General features: G+C 47.7%; 1 protein-coding gene across 1 annotated transcript in view; it reads right to left on the reverse strand.

The window, feature by feature from the left end:
* The window catches only part of PWWP2B (PWWP domain containing 2B), a 32328-nt gene extending 13994 nt beyond the window's left edge, over positions 1–18334 (reverse strand). The window contains exons 1-2 of the mRNA XM_044297292.1: positions 18095–18334; positions 10013–11681 (exon numbers count right to left, since the gene is read on the reverse strand). Of these exons, the coding sequence (XP_044153227.1) occupies positions 10025–11681; positions 18095–18237 (1800 nt within the window). The 5' untranslated portion in view covers positions 18238–18334 and the 3' untranslated portion in view covers positions 10013–10024. The remainder of the gene's footprint in view (positions 1–10012; positions 11682–18094) is intronic.
* Between the last annotated feature and the right edge of the window lie 1731 nt (positions 18335–20065).

Consider the following 20065-nt stretch of genomic DNA (forward strand, 5'->3'; position numbering starts at 1 on the left):
ATTAAACTCTCTCTGGAACAACTCAACTGATTTTCACAAGACAGGTATCAATTTCAATAGCAGAATCAACCCTACCAGGTTATATTCCTGGTTTAATAGGGTTGATTCTGCAGAAGGGCGACTCATTGGTGGGGGTCCTATGGCAATCATGAGCACGCATGCTGCTGCTCCATTTAACTGTATGGGATTGCCAGAGATAGGTGATCCATTGTCAGTTCACTGCTGCTGTGAGGGGAGGGTGTTCTCTGAAGGGTAATCCTCATAATAGCAGATTAGTAGAATTGGGATGACAGCTCTATTGTTCTCCATAGGCCTAGATAAAGATGCCGACAGAAGAGCATCGTCAGTGTAATGTGTGATGCTCTCACCACCTTCCCTCTCTGAAAGAGTTAAAAGGTTACTAAATTTTCACAAAACTTGATATGTCATAAAGACCTAGCAAAAGTTGTGATCGGTGGGTGTCCGAGTCCTGAGACCCCCACCGATCCCTATCACACACTCTCTCTCTCCTCACTGCATGAGACGGACTGTGCAGAAGTCTATGGGCTGTCTTGATTTCATCCTTGTCCCTCTTGGTCAGACGTGTCAGAGAAAGCTTCTTACCCGCTTCCTGGCGCTCGCTCCCGCTCCTTTTCTCGCTTGCCCTGGCTGCTCCACTGCGCTCCCATGATATAAATTTTTGTTTTAAAGCCGCTGCAGCCAATTCCTGGCTGCAGCAGTGACCTGCGATCCTTGCGTCATTTGACCATTTGTCTAGATGCCAGGGGAGCGTGTCACCCCTGTGGCCAGTGACTGGCTGCAGTGGCGTCAAAATGGACGTTTACATCCTGGAAGCGCAGTGGAGCAGCTGAAGAGAGAAGGAGCGGGAAGCAGGCAAGTATCCAAAAGGTGCTCAACCCAGTTCCTTGTGTACTTTGTGTTTAAAGTTAAACTGGCATTATCACTGTGTCTCCCATCAGATTATTAGGCTACAGTCACACGAATGTATTGTGCTTCCGTGTCTGTTCCGTTTATTTTTTTGCAGATTGGATGAGGACCAATTCATTTCAATGGGTCCGCACAAAAAGCGGACATCCATATATCCGTTCCGTATCCCCGCAATAAATATAAGAGCATGTCCTATTCTTGTCTGTTTTGCAGGCAAGGATAGGCATTGTTACAATGGATCTGAAAAAAAACGGATGCAAAGCGGATGCCAAAAGGACGTCATCTGTATTTTTTGTATGTTTTGTGGACTGCAAAACACAAAGTCGTGTGAATGGAGCCTTCGGCTCCATTTACACGTCCATAGTGTATTGTGGATCCGCAATACACCCGGCCGGCACCCCCATAAAACTGCCTAGTCTTGCCCGCTATTGTGGACAAAAATAGGACAGGTTCAATTTTTTTCCCCAGAGCTGCGGACCGGAAACGCGGATGCAGACAGCGCACTGTACGCATCCATTCCTGCCCTATTGAGAATGAATGGGTCCGCACCCGTTCCAGGTAGTTGCGGAATGGGTGCGGACACATACTACGGACGTCCGAATGGAGCCTTACAGTGATTTGCAACGCTGGGGTCCTAGGTTCGAATCCAACCAAGGACAACATCTGCATGGAGTTTGTACGTTCTCCCTGTGTTTGAGGGTTTCCTCCCGCACTCCAAAGACAATAGGGAGCTTAGATTGTGAGCCCCACTGGGAACAGCTTAATACTAATGTCTGTAAAGTGCTTCAGAATATAGTAGCGCTATATAAGTGCATACAACAAATAAATTAGACATGTAATGTGCATTAAGCGCACAAAACCTTCCTTCTTATGAGGAACATCCCAAACCACTGGCCCCCTGAAGGAATCATATTGATTAACGCAATAGAATAAGGCTGCAAACATACATGACCCCCGGGACCTCCGCCGATCCGCTGTCTGACAAGGTGCTCCTGTCAGCGCCGCGGTCTTCTCGCAGCTCACCAAGCACAGCGCCGTACATTGTATAGCGGCTATGCTTGATATGACCCCCATTCACTTTAAGGGGGCCGAGCAGCTCCTAGGCCATGTCACCAATGAACGTGACGTCACATGGCTTAGGGTAAGTTGCGAAAAGGCTGCAGCGCTACTACGCGCGCCGGTGCATTCTCAAAAAGCTGACTGGCCGAGGTCTATGGGAGTTGGATCTCCACAGATCAGATACCGATGGTCTATCGTGGGAATCCCAGAAAGCCCCTTTGATGTATGGATCCATACCAAGATGCCCATAACCTAGAAGGGGTCCAATACTGTACCTCGTGAGCCTCAAATTTTATACAGAGGCACACTGCGGTTTCTCCACATTTATACAATATCAGAATCGGGCCGGGTGTCATTGTATTTTTGACGACGACGACGACTTCGGAAGATGCTATTCTTGCTGTCAAAAAGCAATGGAAAGGTAAAAACCACCAGTGTGAACACAGCATTATTCTTCCCACGCAGAAGAGGTTTCTACTTGAACACGGCTTTCGAAAATAGTTTCTTAACTGAGAAATGCTTCAGCCTTTTAACCCATTAAACGGGGAAAAAAAAAAAAAAAGGTGCTATAAAAATACAGATGACTGCAGCTATGTAGGACGTCATACAGGCTCCAGGGCCCTCGGCTCATACGCCTCATGTCAAAAGCTTCAAAACAGCAAAAATGTGCAACTCCGTGCCATAGCCCCGAGCATGGGAGTCTGCATGGCGTACAATGGAAGTCGCATCATAACACTAATCCATTACAAAGTATCAGGGGAGAACGCACGCAGGTCACCCGCAAAACCCGTCGGATTTACACGCAGATTTCATCCTTTGGGCCGCACTTCAATCTATGCTGCGGATCTATCTGAAGGATGGGTCAGCAATATCAGACCAATGGAGATTCAACTCCTGGAATCCCCGGCTATCAGCTGTTTGAAGAGGCCCGAGGTGCTCCGGGGGAGCGTGGCGGCCTCCTCACGGCTTACCAAGAACAGCGCCGTACATTGTATAGTGGCTGTGCTTGGTATTGCAGCCCAGCCCCGTTCACTTGAATAGGGCTGAGCTGTAGAAAGGTCACATGACTGACAGATGTGATGGCTAACAAGTGCAGACCCCCGAACGGATATTGATTCTGAATTCCAAGAACCCCTTTAAAATCCCATCCACCTCGCTGGTACGGAACCGTAAAATGGGGTGGATTTTTCTGACCCGATTAGAAATCTTCCGGTTCCCAGTTGATGCCACCCATGCCACTCCCAAACAGGACGGCCACCTCTACAGCAGAAAAAGAGAGGTCACCCTCAACCCAATACTCCTTCCAGTGTTTCTGGAGAGGGAAGCACCACACAAGATCACACGTCCCCTGTAGAAGAGTTGTCAGGGGTTGTCAAAGAGTCGTGACTCTAGTATCCCTTGAACGGCCTCCCCAAACACATAGATCAACTTTGTAACACACCCGCCATGATATTTTGGCTTAGGTCAAGTGACTGCAGACGCGGCGATGAATTTTCCTCAATCACTTTAAAGGGGTTATCCTGTATGTGAAAGAACCATCAGATCGGTGGGGGTCCTACCGCTGGGACACCCACCGATCACGAGTACGAGGGCCCCGTAGCCCCTTTGCTGCTCCTCCGAAATGACCGATGTGAGTTCTGGAGATAAGCGAGCGCTGTACTCATCGATCTCCCATAGAAATGAATATAATGGCCGAGCACATGTGCGACCGGCCTCTCCAGTCATTTCAGGGGCCCAACAGGGGGCCTCCAGAGGGTACAATGCCCCCTTTCTTGCGACTGGTAGAGGTCCTAGCGGTAGGACCCCCACCGATCTGATAGTTATCCCTAGAGATGAGCAAACTTGTGTTTTCAAGTTCGGCGTACAAGGTTCGGGTTATCTAAGAATTCAGTTATGGATTCCGCTACCACGGATTATAAGTTATGGTCTGAGGTAGCGGAATCCATAACGGAATTCTTAGATAACCCGAACCGTGTACGCCGCATACATGTGTGTGAACAGAGACCAACTAAAACCTTTGCTTTGGGCTGCAATGGCTGTGCAAGGAGACAACCTGTACACGTAGTTGGTTATATCAAGTACAGAAGGCAAAAACTGATAGATCAGACGGAATTTTGTAAATATCTGCCATATAAAAAGCATCTCTGGCCATTACGCAAAGAGCACCTGGTAGGGTAGATCCTGCTGATGAAAACAATACCCGTCTTGTGAAAATCGGTTACAAAATGAGGAGGACATCAGTGCACAAGGGGCGGGGCTTTGCTCCTTAGTGCACCACAGATTTCCAGCGATGGCCACACCCTTTGATGCACTGTACCTCTCAAATGCAGAAAGAATAAAAGTCCCATTTTCTTGGGAACGCAGCAACCAATATCCACAAGACAAGTATCATTTTTATCAGCAGGATCAACCCTACCCGGCAGAATGCCTGGTTTAATAGGGCTCATCCTGCTGATAGGTGCTCTTTAAATATGCAGAACAAATGGTAGTATAACCTGTAAGGCTACATGCACACGAACGTTGTTTGTTTCCGTGTCTGTTCTGTTTTTTGTTTTTTTTTGCGGATAGGATGCGGACCCATTCATTTTAAGTGTCCGCATCAGTATGTCCGCTCCGTAGCCCCGCAAAAAAAAAAAAAATTGAACATGTCCTATTTTTGTCTGTTTTAGGATCTCCAAAAAAAGTTCAATAAAAATAATGGCATATGGATGTCAGTTTTTTTCTTTGTGGATCTGCAATTTGCGGACTGCAAAACACATACGGTCGTGTGCATGTAGCCCAACTGTGACGTGTGTGTATACCCGAGAGATTTCCAAGAACGAACATTTCCAAGAGAAAATCGTCTCTCTCTCGGAATGGTCACAAGGACACTTAGCGTCTCTGCAGCGTGGTCGACGTGTTTCTATGTACACAAACAGCGGGAGGCTTTTCATAGGAGTACCTTGGCAACACGGGAGCGGCTGCACAGCACGCCGCTATGTAAACACTACCTGGTGTCCTCACAGTAATTGCAGGCTCCCATTCAGACACCTCAGCAAAAAAACATTAAAAAAAACAAGACAATGCAGGCAAAAATATTAAAGTCCAACCTCAGGGCCCGTTCACACAGCAGAATCTGACTACTGCCGCGTGGTCTCTGCCTCCCATTGTTTGCTGCAGTTCATGATAGGTTATCAGTATCTGATCGGTGGGGTCCAACACCTGGGACCCCCGCTGATCAGCCATTTGAGAAGGCACCAGAGCTCACAGTAGCGTCACGGCCTTCTCTCAGTTTTCCCTTGGCCATGTGATGTCACGGTAATCGTCCACGTGGCCTAGAAGCAGCTCAGTCCCACGGAAGTGAATGGGGCTGAGCGCAATACCAAGCACAGCCACTATACAATGAATGGCGCTGTGCTTGGCGAGCTGAGAGAAGGCCACAGCACTCACAGGAGCACCGCTGCCTTCTCAAACAGCTGATCGGTGAGGGTCCTGGGTGTCGGACCCCCCCGATCCTATCCTGAGGATTCACTGGATTTGAATGGAATCCAACACAGAATACACAAAATTAGAGGCATTCAGAGGTACTGACGAGGAATCACAGACCTCTACGGGAGCCCCCATACTGCTCTGTACAAAACCCATAATACTGCCATGTGCATAAACCCTTAGGCCACACGATAACGTTGCCCCATATGGCGGTACACAGAATGCTGTTGTAGGATGCCTCCAAGAGGAAGCCATTATGGGAGAATACCGCTGTGATACCGAATGCCATACTGCAAAAAAAATATATATAAAAACATTTCTCTTCTCAAATCTGTCAGAAAAAAATAAATAAATGAAAAACCCAACTTCATATTATTAGAGGAGCAGACTAGGCAGGGGCCGCAGTGCTGGATATAAAAGTCACCATTGTTAGATGCATACGTTTTTTTTCTTTTACATTTTTTCCTGGCTTTTTTTCTGTAAAACCGCCAGCTCCAGGTGTTAGCCAAAGGTCTATGGGAAATATGACACACAGGACACGAGTGTATTTTTTTTGTTTTTTTTATTTCTGGTGATTTTGTTCATTAGGTGGCTCTTTCTTGGCTTGAATGGGTCCAGATTCAGTGCGGGTTCAGTGCGGGTGCAATGCGTTCACCTCCCGCATTGCACCCGCGCGGAAATCTCGCCCGTGTGTGAACTCAGCCTTAAAGGTGTTCTCCAACATTTTTTTTATAATAATTAGAAAGCAGGGGACTGTTCATTTTCACATGGCTGCTGCAGCCAATTGCTGCATTCAACAACAAGTCCAGGAACGGCACACGTTACCCCCGAGGCCACCGATCGGAACGGCGGGGGACTGAGCAGCTGGACATTTGGGGTGTATGCACATGGCAAGGTCCTTAGCAAGGGGTACAATCTGCACTGAAAATCCCCACGAAAATTTATATTCTGACGATTTCAAATTTCGATTCCCACGTGGAAAATGTCTGCACCATGTACAGCAGATTTTGAAAATCTCATCTACCTAGCTGGCGCTTTTTATGCACGGTGTGCATGTGGCCTTACAAAAAGAGGGTGATTTTTTCCCCTTTGTTTTATAGAGCTACCCTATGGCACGCTTAGAAAAAAAAAAAATTCGAAATCCCCTTTAACTCCAAGACACACAAGTGTTCTAGCCCTGAAGACTATTACATTTATCGCATGTACATTGGCATTTTCCAGAAATAATGAGAACAACGTTAATCTACAATCAGCAATAATCTGGTTGTTAAGCGCATTTTACCCCGGGCAATTATGATTCCGATCACTTGGAAACACATGATTTCTAACCATAACCTGCTCCCTTTCGTCCCGATTGTTTGATATCCTCAGTTCTCTGGTAGCTAAGGCTACTTTCACACTTGCGGCAGCGTGAGCCGGCAAGCAGTTCTGTCGTCGGAACCGCCGGCTGGATCCGCCGATCTGGATGTGACTGAAAGCATTTGTGAGACGCATCCGGATGCAGATCCATCTCACCGCTTGTCATGCGGACAGACGATCCGTCTTGTATCTTTTTTCACATTTTTACTGGTCTGCGCATTCAGTATTTTGAATGCCGTATCCGGCACTAATACATTCCTATGGGGAAAAATTCTTTTTTTTCCGCCAGAAATAAAACCGTAGCATGCTGCGGTTTTCTCTTTTGCCTAATCAGTCAAAATGACTGAACTGAAGACATTCTGATACATCCTAAACGGATTACTCTCTATTCAGAATGCATGGGGATATGCCGGGTCAGTTCTTTTCCGGTATAGAGCCCCTAAGACGGAACTCAGTGCCGGAAAAGAAAAACGCTAGTGTTAAAGTACCCCAAGCGCAGGGTTCCCAAGTACACCCTAGTGAAGGGAGTCCCTGGTGAAACAGACAAAACCTCCCAGGACCACTTCAGAATATGGATTTTACCGGAGGTCACCCCAAACTGGTCAAGCTGCTTCAGACAACCATCAATTATAATAAAATGGGGCTTCAAGATGAAAGCAGAACCTAGGTACTGCACAGTTATGAGATCCGGATGGTGTGCATGAGGGTCAGATATATAGACTGTTGTAGGTCAGGACCATCTAGAGAACAAAAAGGATTTGGAAAGGAAAGATTGGGGAAAAGAGATGTCCTGATCTGTGTAACAGCAGGAGACGTGTCACACGGAGCCTTCACCAGCAATGACGGGTGAAAGGAGCAAGTCACCACCTTAATGAAAACCTGAACAATGGCCTATAATTACTTCTTGGAAATTTCCAGAAATTCACAATCTGACATGGATCACGGTGGCATGACAGACAGGTTAATTAGGACGCCAAGCTGTCTAATTAACACATATATAGCCTTCATTAAGTGGGACCCTCCCAGTCACCAGTAAGTGGGGAAGCAGAGGATGGCTTGAAGGCGCTGACAAAAAAACTAACAAAAAACCACACACATGAAATCTTAAAATATTTTTTTTTCTCTCTAAATATTGTGTGCGTGTAATATATATATACACACACACACACATACATATACATACACAGATTATTGAGAGTTAAAAAGGTGACGGATAATTTTAATTTTTTTAAACACAAACAAAACAAAAACAAATCAGAAAACCAAACAGGAGTGTGATGCCAGCCTTAGGCCCCAGTGTACCCACAGACTGTATGGCGGCACATAGTGTCTACGTATCGCTGCGGATTAGCTTCGGGTGTAGAGAATAGCTCCGTAATACGATATACAATGGAACACTGCACGATCTGTTCTTCTCGCAGGTTCAGGAGGCCCATCATGACGGCTCACAAACTGCACAGCAAGAAGCAGCCAATACAAGCTCAGCGCTTCTACTTGGTCAACAAGACAGAGATAGGAATTCACTTCTAGGACGCACAGGGGCAGATTTATTACAGAGCACCCGTCAGCAGAATCAGTCCTATTATACAAGCTACACTGCCTGGTAGGGTGGATCTTGCTGATTAAAATTAAAACCGTCTTGTGAAAATGAGGCGTCCCCCGAGAAAGACTTTTTATTCCTCACATAAATGGGCTTAACCCTCTGTGCACCTCAGCTTTCCAATGCTGGCCACGCCCCTTGGTACACTGTAGGGCTAATTTGCATAAAGAATAAAAGACTGTGCTGTGCTTGGTAAGCTGGCGCTGCTGTGAGCGCCACTACCTTCTCAAACAGCTGATCAGCGGGGGTCCCGGGTGTCTGACCCCCACCGATCAGATATGGATTACCTATCCAGGTTATTGGTATAAAAATGTCACATTCGGATTCGGCGCAGTGAGGGAAAGACGCTCGCAGGCTGCCAGCTTCCTCGCCGCGCCTGCGCAAGATTTCACCAGAGCTCAGGGCTGGCGGACAGATACGAGCGCTGCCCGGCCCTGTCAATCAGGACTTGGAGGGAGGCGACAAAGGTGGGAGAACGGAGCCTCTAGGAGCAGGAACATCACCCCCCCCCCCCCGCTCCTAGAGGCTAATAAGCATATTTTAGCAGTTAGATTTCTGGGGCATAGATAAAAGTAGGAACAGACTAGTTAGGTTTAGCTGACATAAGCACATTGCTAATGTCAGCTAGCTTAATAGGGTTAATTCTGGTGACCGAAACCCTTAAATTCAACAGAGATATGGCCAGCACTGGAAAGGTGGTGCGCCAAGGGGCTAAGCCCCACCCCCCAGGGCACTGAAGTACAAATTTGCATAAAGAAAAAAAAAAAAACACCACAACAGATTTTCATAAGACGGGTATTATTTTAATCAAGGCCTAAATGCCTGGTTTACTAAGACTGATCCTTAAAGGGGTTCTGCACTTTCATTTAACTGATGATCTATCCTCTGGATAGATCATCAGCTTCTGATCGGCGGGGGTCCGACACCCGGGACCCCCGCCGATCAGCTGTTTGAGAAGGCAGCAGCGCTCCGGCCTTCTCACTGTTTACAGCCGGCCTACTGACATCACGACTTGTATCAACTAGCGTGGGCAGGGATAAGCTCCATTCAAGTGAACAGAGCTTATCCCCGCCCACACTAGTTGATACTAGTCGTGACATCAGTGGGCCGGCGGTAAACAGTGAGAAGGCCGCGGCGCTACTGGAGCGCCGCTGCCTTCTCAAACAGCTGATCGGCGGGTGTCGGAAGCTGATGATCTATCCAGAGGATAGATCATCAGTTAAATGAAAGTGCAGAACCCCTTTCATTTTTTTATTTTCCCATCGCTCGCATGCGGAGCCCTTCACTATACACGGCTTCTTCTATACGACCCACGTTAATGCTAAATGCTTCACATTCTGTCATGCCCCTGAAAATTCTGCCTACGTATTCACAAAACTATTCAAACCTTTTCACGGAGCGCTTTGAAAAATTGTGGTGAAAACTGAAAAGCATGTTGCAACGCTCTAGATATATTCAGAAGTAAGGAAATCTTCAATTTCCTGAATCACCAAAAATAGAGACGACGCATTAGAAAAATAAGTAAGCGTCCCCTGCAGGAACGACAGAACTGAAGGGCCTTTACCTAGCGAGAAACACATTACTATCGGGCTCACTTACTTGCCATGGAAGTTACGTTTCACACTGCATTAAGAGTTCCCTAATTTCTGGCGTCAGGTGACTGGTAGCCTTGGCCGCTTCTGTAATAGCTTTACGGTAGACTCCTTTCTTCTTCCGGTTGAACCTCAGTTTGAAAAATTCCGCGAAAGAAGAGAGTTTTGAAACCGACAAACTAGAGGTCGTAGGAGAACCAAACCATGAGACCGTAGCCTCTTGCCAAGAAGGATCACCGTTTTCCTTTTGGTTCACATTAATACTTAGAATACGTGCAGGCCACCATGGAAAGCCGTGAACTTTCCCCCACACGATATCGCCTACTGAAACAGTCTTTCCTTCGACAGTGATACAATTGGACACACTCTTAGAATGCAGTCTAACCGTTAGCGGTGGCACAGTCTTTTGCTCATCTTTGGAAGAGGACACCGAAATATCGTCGCCTGGCATATCACAAAAATCCATCCTGTTTAACTCCAGGCAAGAAGAAGATTTCGACTCCTCCAAACTGTCGTTACTACACAAGGATGCACTCGAAGAATCAGCTTTTCTTTTGCGGTAGTTGCCAAGCAGATTTAAGTTATGTTCTTCCTGGTTGTGTGGAAATCCTTTAAAGTCATCATCTTCTCCCGAGCTTCCCAAGGAGACATCATGATAGCTTCTTTCTGCTGCATCATCCATATAAAAAGCAGAAGAATCCGTTCCAGATTGCCTGCTGTTCTGAAGAACATTTATCTCATCGATTAGCTCGGATTTATAGATTGAAACGCTTTGTCCGTCACTAATCCTTTGGGGCTTTAGTCTAATTTTGGGCGGTGGAACATCTATGTTGGAATGCAATGGCTTAATTAACTTTAACTTTGGAATGGAAGCCATCTGACTGTTCGTTGATCTGTCCATCAGACGTTTAGGAGTTTGACAGCTGTCTACATCCTTCGACATGTCATGGTCCCCACTTCCATTTTCTTGAGTTTTATTTGGACAAAACGGTTCAACAGAACCATGTACACGTGAAGGAATCTTCACCACTTCCCCTTTACCTTGTGGTGTACTATAAGAGATCTTAATGACTGGACTTCTGGGCACCAAGTCTTTAGTGGGGCTCTTATGGACCAAGTCTCTAGATGCACTGTTCTCCTCCCTCCTCTCCTTCCCCATTTTCTTCTCTTCAGGATCCGACTCCACCTTATGAGGTTCCTTATCCTCGCCTTGAAGCCTCCTACTGCTTCTTAGGTTCTGTTTATCTTTAGTAGCCTCCTCTGAATTTATTGTGTTTTTGCATTTCTCACAAAGGACCTGCCTAGGCCGTAGCCTTATCGTACTCATTATGAGCCGCCCGGGGTCCCTGTTCCTCGACATCCGTCTTTTTGTTCTTTTGATGTTGCGAGGTGGAGGCTGAGCTACCCACTGATTGTACGAGTTTCTCAACCATAGCGGAGGGGGAAAAGGAGCACCTTCAAAGTAAGGAGGATAAGATGGCGCAGTCCCAGGAGGTGGAAGGAGTGGAGGAACTTGATCAGTGTTACTTGTTACAGGGAGACCAGTGTCTTGCTTAGGCGTTTCAGGTAAAGGGTGCAAAAAATTGGCATCTCCGAGAATACTGTTACACGAACTATTGCACGGTGGGTCGTCATTTTTTGGAGCGGAAGCTGGTGGCACACAGAACAATCCGGACCTAGTGGAGCAAACAAAAAAACAGTGTGATTTGCTGAGGTAGACAAGTTCTGAAGGACATGTTTTATTTTATTAGTGGACATACTTTACTATAGCCTTGTGCAAACTAGCAGGTTACTGTGGTATTTAAAGGGAGCAAGTTGCATGAAGGCGACTCATGCAGAACACCAGGGCTTGTTTATAGTTACACTTCCAGGTAATAGGAGAAAGGGGCTTTTTTTTTTTTTTTCTTTCCCTCTTACAAAAAGTTGACCATGCAAACAATGCGACCTGATCAAACCATCGGGGCCCTTTGTCTTACTTGACATGTATATTATAGAAGTCACAGTTTAACTGCAGGCAATGAGCATTTTTGAGACTTTTTACAGGCATTTTTTTGTTATATTTTGTACATGTTTTTTTCTTTCTCGTTAGAAATCCTATAGAGATTCTGTCCACAGGAAAAGCAGAAGAAGAGTGCACTGCATTTACAAAAAAAAAAAAGAAGGGGGACGGGGGGCACAGATTCCCAAAAGTAAAGATGAGCAAATCCATTTATCTCATCAGATTTCTACACCTGTGAAGCCAAAGCTAAACTCACTCCTGGTGCCACTTGATTGCCAGTGCCAGCCCTGTCAATCTTGCGCCTGCGCTGACACGCCTAGCAGCGGCACAAGCACAGAGGCTCTGCTCCTGCTACTTCAGCAGTGACTGTGCAATCACTGCCAGACATCCGTAGAGTGGCGCATCAGGGACTCATGCCCACGAGTGTACTTGCTCAGTGGCCGTATCACGGATGTGGGCCACTTGACTTGAATGGGTCTGCATCTGCCAGATACAATCGAGGATGGGGCTTTACCTATGTTTTTACAGTGCTGAGACACGGATCGGAAGCCCACAGAAGAACCACGGAACACTTTCGTGGGCTTCTGATCCATGTCTCCGCACCGCAAAAAATATAGAACATGTTCTATCTTTGGCAGTATGTTGCAGATTGCAGAGCCATTAAAGTCAACGGATGCACATCTGCATGCGCAGGGCACACGGCTTGGGCCCATGCATTGCATGCCAAAATTTGCGGTTTGCAGCACTGAGCAAATACACTCGTGGGCATGAGCCCTAATATAGCAGCAGAAACGTTTCAAAATCTCACCTATGGGTGCGGAAATTTTGTGCGCTGAAAGCCTGTCCACTGTTCGTTGGGATTTTCAGTGTAGATTTCACTCTTTGCAACACAAAGGGTGAGATCTGGGGCAAATCTTTATCGAAATCAGCTGAATTTTGTGCAGATTTGGTGCGGAAATGCTGCAAAAAAACTAAAATCTGCACAGAAAACCCCCATAACTACACTGCAGTGTGCATATACCTGTAGGCTACTTTCAAATCAGCGTTTTTGCTGGATACGGCAGAGGATCAGCAAAAACGCATCCGTTCAATAATACAACCGTCTACGTCCGTTGAGAATGGATCTGGTTGTATTCTATCCACTGTCAGGCTCCATTCACACGTCCGCAAATGGGTCCGCATCCGTTCCGCAATTTTGCGGAACGGGTGCGGACCCATTCATTCTCTATGGGAACGGAATGGATGCGGAAACCACACAGTGTGCTGCCCGCATCCGCATTTGTGGAGCGCGGCCCCAATCTTCGGGTCCACAGCTCCGCGAAAGATTGAACATGTCCTATTCTTGTCCGCAGCTGCGGACAAGAATAGGCATTTCTATAGGGGTGCTGGGCGGGTGTGTTGCGGATCCGCAACACACCACGGACGTGTGAATGGAGCCCAAGTCTATGGGGGCTGGATCCTTTATTTTGTGTCCGAGTTAATGGATACAGATTAAGACGGATCCGGCATGAAGCACAATGTAAGTCATTAGTGCCGATCCGTCTTGATCAGTATCCCGTGACGCACACAAAAATGCGGCTTGCGGCGGTTTTGTGTCCGGCATGGGAGCACAACAAAATGGGTCGGAACGCGTTCTGGTGCACTCCGTTCCAGTTTGTTCAGTTTTGTCCCCATTGACAATGAATCTGCAGGATCTCAAAACCGGAAAGGAAAAAAGCAGATGCCTTAAATCGCAAGGAAAACTCCTGGAAAAATGCAGCAAAAACGCTGTGTGTGAATCCAGCCATATGTCACCCACTGAAGCAAGCCGAGTAAACAGAGGGAAGGACAGCAGATCATTTGAAAGCAGCCTGCACCCCTCCCCCGCGTCACCGTGCAAGGCTTACATTCATTAAAGCTGATTATACCCAAGGCCTCACCAGCTGCTTTTTTTGATCTTCCCCTGTCCGGGCGGCCTCTATATAGATGCAATACCTACCCGAAGTTCTACGCCCCGTGTCTGTGTGACATGAAGAAGTAGCTGCCTATTGTGCGGACAGCTCCTCATACCCTATAAGGCCACGTATCACACTCCGGTCCAAGGACTGGGAAATCTGGGAGAAAGGAGCATTTATCTGCGCTGCCTTATATAGCACAGCGCCATCGGGAAGTTACCGCGGATCCTTCCAACAACCCCCCGGGAAATCATGCACATTTCTATTATCTAAGGCACTTACTACTGTACAAGTACAATCTCCGGGCGATTCTAATGTCCTTTTCCCCATTTTATTGGAAAATAGGAGGAGTTTATTCACAAACAAATGGTCGGGGGATGGTCAGTTGGCTATCAATGGGTGATCTGCTCCAGACCACTCCTTGCCCTTATCTGTAGAAGGGGACAAATGACTATCCCCTATCCACATGCTCTATTAGGGCACATGGACAATAAGGGCGTGCCCCTATGCACATGGACAATAAGGGCGTGCCCCTATCCACATGATCTATTAGGGCACATGGACAATAAGGGCGTGCCCCTATCCACATGATCTATTAGGGCACATGGACAATAAGGGCGTGCCCCTATCCACATGCTCTATTAGGGCACATGGACAATAAGGGCGTGCCCCTATCCGCATGCTCTATTAGGGCACATGGACAATAAGGGCGTGCCCCTATCCGCATGCTCTATTAGGGCACATGGACAATAAGGGCGTGCCCCTATCCACATGATCTATTAGGGCACATGGACAATAAGGGCGTGCCCCTAGCCACATGATCTATTAGGGCACATGGACAATAAGGGCGTGCCCCTAGCCACATGATCTATTAGGGTACATGGACAATAAGGGCGTGCACCTATCCGCATGCTCTATTAGGGCACATGGACAATAAGGGCGTGCCCCTATCCGCATGCTCTATTAGGCCACATGGACAATAAGGACGTGGCCCTATCCACATGATCTATTAGGGCACATGGACAATAAGGGCGTGCCCCTATCCACATGATCTATTAGGGCACATGGACGACATAGGGGTGCCATTTTCCACAGGCTTTATTTGGGCACATGGGTGACACAGAGGGTGGTCGTTTCCATGCCCTCTACTGAGGCATACAGATGACATGGAGGGTGCCCCTATCCATATGCTCTATTAGGGCACATGGACAACATGGGGGGGGGGGGGGGCTGACCCTTTCCACACGCACTATTAGGGTACATGGACGATATGGAGCGGCCCTTTCCACATGCTCCATTAGTACACATGGAAGAAATAGAGGGTGGCTGTTTCCATGCACTCTATTGGGATATACGGATGACAAGGGGGGGGGGGGGGGCACACAGCCTGTACGGCAGCATATGGAGGCTGAACGTCTCCGTGCCAGTGTGCATGAGGCCCTAGGGAAAGGACCAGCAACCTGCACAGCCATTCTGAAGCCGGAGGCAATAAAAATGGATTCCTTCTCATCTCCTTGGTCTAGGTTCAGTGGCCATAGATCACAGGAACGTTCAAGAATCGCCGATGATCTGTAAAGGGGGTAAATCAAACTGTACAAAAGAAAAATGGCCGCCCCTGCTTCATGACAGTCTTCCAAGGACATGGGGGGTGGGGGCATATTTATCCAAACTGGTGTAAAGGAAAACTGGCTAAGTTGCCCATAGCAACCAATCAGATTCCACCTTTCATTTTTCAGCGCTCCTTTGGAAAATGAAAGGTGGAACCCAATTGGTTGCTAGGAGCAACTAAGCCAGTTTTCCTTTACACTAGTTTCCCCATTTATCATCTGGTCACCTGATATGGGGGGGTTCAGACAGTTCTTGAGGGGGGTGGGGAATTTATCATAGAGCAGTGTTTTATGCTGGTCCGGTCTACTATATCCCCTGCGCTGTTGGAGAATGCGCCTAATTTACGACAAGGCACAGGATGTGCGCCTAAATTGAGATCTACGTCACCTAGGAGTGAGCGTGGATTTCAGTCTTCTTTTAAATAAATTAAAAAAAACTGGCGTAAAAGAAAATAAATGTGTGGGGTCCACTGGTCACACCCCCTCCCTTTATAGGAAAATTGCAAGGGTGGCGCAGAAGAGGTTAAAAAAAAAAGTTTGCAACTTTTTTACACCAGAAAATGAATCAATTCCCCACTTTTCGCTTGGATTTTAGTGCAGATTCCTCCTCTCAATAGTTTTCCCATTGTTGCTTATGCGACGGCGGTTTATTTACGCACGTTTTTCCAGTGTCATAAAAAAGGACACGTCCTTTCTTGGCAGAAACTTCGGCGGGTGACTGCTCGCCACCCTGAAGGGGCTAAAGTCACAAAGCAGATCCGCTGCATTCAAACTGAAAAACCACAGCTTTGTATTTGGCGCAGTTTTAGTCGCGGAATTTGTGCCAAAATCCGGGAACAAAACTGTGTGAACGCGCCCTAAGAGACCTCTTATCATCATGAACACGTAGCTAGAGAACAGATCTACAGCAAGGAGTAAGCGGCCTCCGCCACTCCAGCTGTTGTGAAACTACAACTCCCAGCATGCTCCATTCACTTCTATGGGAGTCCGGAAGACAGTTGAACAACTGTGCATGCTGGGAGCTGTAGTTTCAGAAAGGTTACTGACCCCTTGATCTACAGTAAGATAAGATTTCGGCCATTTTGAGGTGGATCCAGGAGGAGGAGGAGAAGCCTCAGACCTGCCTTTAGATTTCCGCAGCCCTGGGACGTGTTCACACGTGACAGATACGCGTCCGGTGGAAAATTCGCAGTGTTGTGCAGCAGCAGCATTTTTAAGAAATCTCATCCAAGTCAGCCGTCAGCGCGGATCTCCACTGCAGTTGTCACCCTTTGCAATGGAGCGGGATGGCGAAACCTGCAGCCGACTTTTCCGCCATATTTACGTCCCATGTACAGTAGCAGCAAAGTCTATAAAAGAGTTAAATCTCCTCCGAGCGATGTATAAAAAAAAAAAAAAAAAACAGTGGCGATCCGCAGCGTACACCTCACCTCTTTGCCGCAGGTCAGTTTATGCTGACGATTTCTTAACGTTTCATCCGCACCATAATCCACGACGCATCCGCCACGTGTGAACGTACCCTTCGAGTGGGGTGGCTAACCCCGGGGACCTTTTCTACAGACCGCCTAGCGTGGCCGGACCCACGCTGGTAATCATACTTACCTGATCCCCAACGCTAGGTTCCGGCTCCATCGCTGCAGTTCCCGGATCTCCCCGCGTCGACATGCGGTTTAACGCTGGGTCACATGACCGCTGACGCCAATAACTGGAGTGTCACCCGTTCCGCACTTAGCCCAGTGTCATGATGCATGGGTGACGCGCCACCAACCGGATGTTGATGTGGGAAGACCAGGGACCTGTGGGGCAGAGATGGAGCCAGAACCCGGCGGAGGGGGCGATAGCGCATGTTGATGGCAGGATCGGCTGAATTCCCACTTGCCATGGAATCTGCTTTTATAAAACACGGACTCCCTGGTCGGACAGTTTTGTTGGTGCGATCATTCCTATGAATGAACGATCCCATGGATGACTGATCGGCTGCAATGTGGCCGATCATTATCTCATAGGTATGGTCAGCTTTAGGGGCAGGGGGGCGCGAACAACCCCTATAAAGTGTTTAACCACGTCCTTGCCACCAGTGTATTCTCAGCATCAACCAACACACAGCCATGCGGCAAACACATTACGGCTCTACAGCGCAGAGTCTACACCGTAACACCACGCTGGTGAACAGAGATTTACAAGATCCCATTCACACACAGATTTTTCGTGGAATTGTCCCAGAAAACATTCAGCCGCAACTGTAGCGAATGGCCCCCGCCGCAACAATGTATCAATACCTAGAAGAATATGGGGGCCCCTCAGAGACCTATAGGAGTCCTCGGGACGTCCTTTTAAAGCTGTAACTGGGAAAGCTGGATGAAGACCAGTATGGCAGTGGTGGGGGATCAGCTGTCCAGGACTCTTGTGGAGCTGTGATGGCAGCCATGTTGGCTCTCACCCATCTTTCCAAGGATCAGACAGAAGTATGTAAGAACTTGCTAGAAGTGGACAGCCCTGAGAGTCCCGGGTGCTAGGGACGCGTGCAGACGGTGCGGCAGTGTACTCACTTCTTGCTGCAGTCCAGCAGGACGCCGGTATAGCTCCTGTCCCCGCAGCTCAGAGTCACCACCAGGGTGTCATTCACCACCTGCTCCAGCAGGACCGGCACCAGGGAGCCGACCCGCAGCTCCTGCCCGTCCTCGGCCTCCATGCTTCCGGATGCCAGCTCTGGCCCTCCCTCGCTCCCTGCCGCCGAGGGCCCGCAGAGTGCACAGCGCCCCCTGCCCTCTCCCGTCTGACCTCCGCCGCCTCCGTCGCTGCTCTGGGACTGCGATGACGACACAACCGGGCTTCCCCGCCCCCCTCCTAGTCTTCCTTCCCACCGGCTATTGTGACGTCACGCTGGTGCCTGCAGGCTTTGTGACGTCACGGCGAGGGGGAATCCTGTGCCGTGTGATGCGTTTCGATTTCACTGACGCGTGGTTTCCATTTACATGCGATTTCTTTGTAGGGTGAGCTTTACCACACAGAAAAAAACGCATGCGATTAGAGCACAATCAAAATGACGCAGTTAAAAACGCAATAGCTCGTGGTCCAGTGTGAACTGGCAGTGAGATTATGTCCTCCCCTTCTTGCTGTATTATATGGCATGTGTTTTCTGCTGTAGTTCACACAGAGGTTTTTCAAAAACGCTTTCAATTCATCTCCATTGGTTTCAGTGGAAGGAACCACTTGTTCATTCCTATGGGGCTTTTTTTTTTCTTCTTTTTTTTTTTTTTCACCTGCAGTTTTTAAAAACCACGTCCAGAAAAAATAAAGCGTCCTGTCCGTTCATGACCCTGAAATCCGCGTCCAGACGTCTAATGGAAATGGCAAAACTGTATTTAAAAAAAAATGCACCAGAATAAAAACTGCATCCAAAAAAACACAAGGAATCCTGAATCGGAGGCCACACCAAGTTTTTTGACATTTTTGTTTCCAGCACAGAAAAAAACTCGGTAGCTGCCATGGAGTCGCACCGACATATGGGACATGATAATATATAAGGCGCTGCAATAAATTGGTGTCATCTTAAGGGCTCATGCACACGACCGTATGAAAAAAAAAAACGGATGATATCCGTGTGACTTCCATGTAAGGGCTCATGCACACGAATGTATTTTCTTTCCGTGTTCGTTCCGTTTTTTTTGTGGCCCGTATGCGGAACCATTCATTTCAATGTGTCAGCAAAAAAAAAACCTGAAGTTACTCCGTGTGCATTCCGTTTCCGTATGTCCGTTCCGCAAAATAATAGAACATGTCCTATTATTGTCCGCATAACGGACAAGGACAGGGCTGATCTATTAGGGGGCAGCCGCTCTGTTCCTCAAAATACGGAATGCACACGGACGTCATCTATATTTTTTGCGGATCCGTTTTTTGAGTGCCGCAAAAAATATTTTTTACGGATCCATTAAAACAATGCCCGTCCTTGTCCGCAAGAGTAGGACATGTTCTATTTTTTTGCAGCACGGACTTACGGATACGCAATGTACACGTTATGTAATTTCCGTTTTTTTGTGGCCCTATTGAAATGAATGGTTCCACATATGGGCTTCAAAAAAAAAAAAAATGGTATGGGCACGGACAAAAAATACTGTGGTGTGCATGAGCCCTAAAGGCAACATGCACACGGTGCGGATTTGTGGGCAGAAAATGCGCATAAAAGCAGCATCAAAAAGGCTCAACCCCCCCCCCCTCCCCCTAAAAAAAGCTGCTGTTTATGTTAATGACCCCATTGAAGCCCGTGGGGAAAACCCCCCCTACAGCAGGTGCGGAGTCACACAGAAGTGACAAAATCCGCATCGCGTGCAGACCCCCGAGGGAGCTTGCACACATGTCACACACCGGATTGTGCTTTTTGGGTCTGTGGCCTTTTTTTCTCTTTTTTTTTATGCAGCACGCTGAAGCTTTTGATGTTTTGTCTGGTGCTCTGACATCGTAGAGGGTAGATGGCAGCTCATGCACACGACCGTAAGGGCTCTGTCCCCGTATTACGG

Source organism: Bufo gargarizans, chromosome 6, assembly GCF_014858855.1.
Source record: "Bufo gargarizans isolate SCDJY-AF-19 chromosome 6, ASM1485885v1, whole genome shotgun sequence".
Lineage (NCBI taxonomy): Eukaryota > Metazoa > Chordata > Amphibia > Anura > Bufonidae > Bufo > Bufo gargarizans.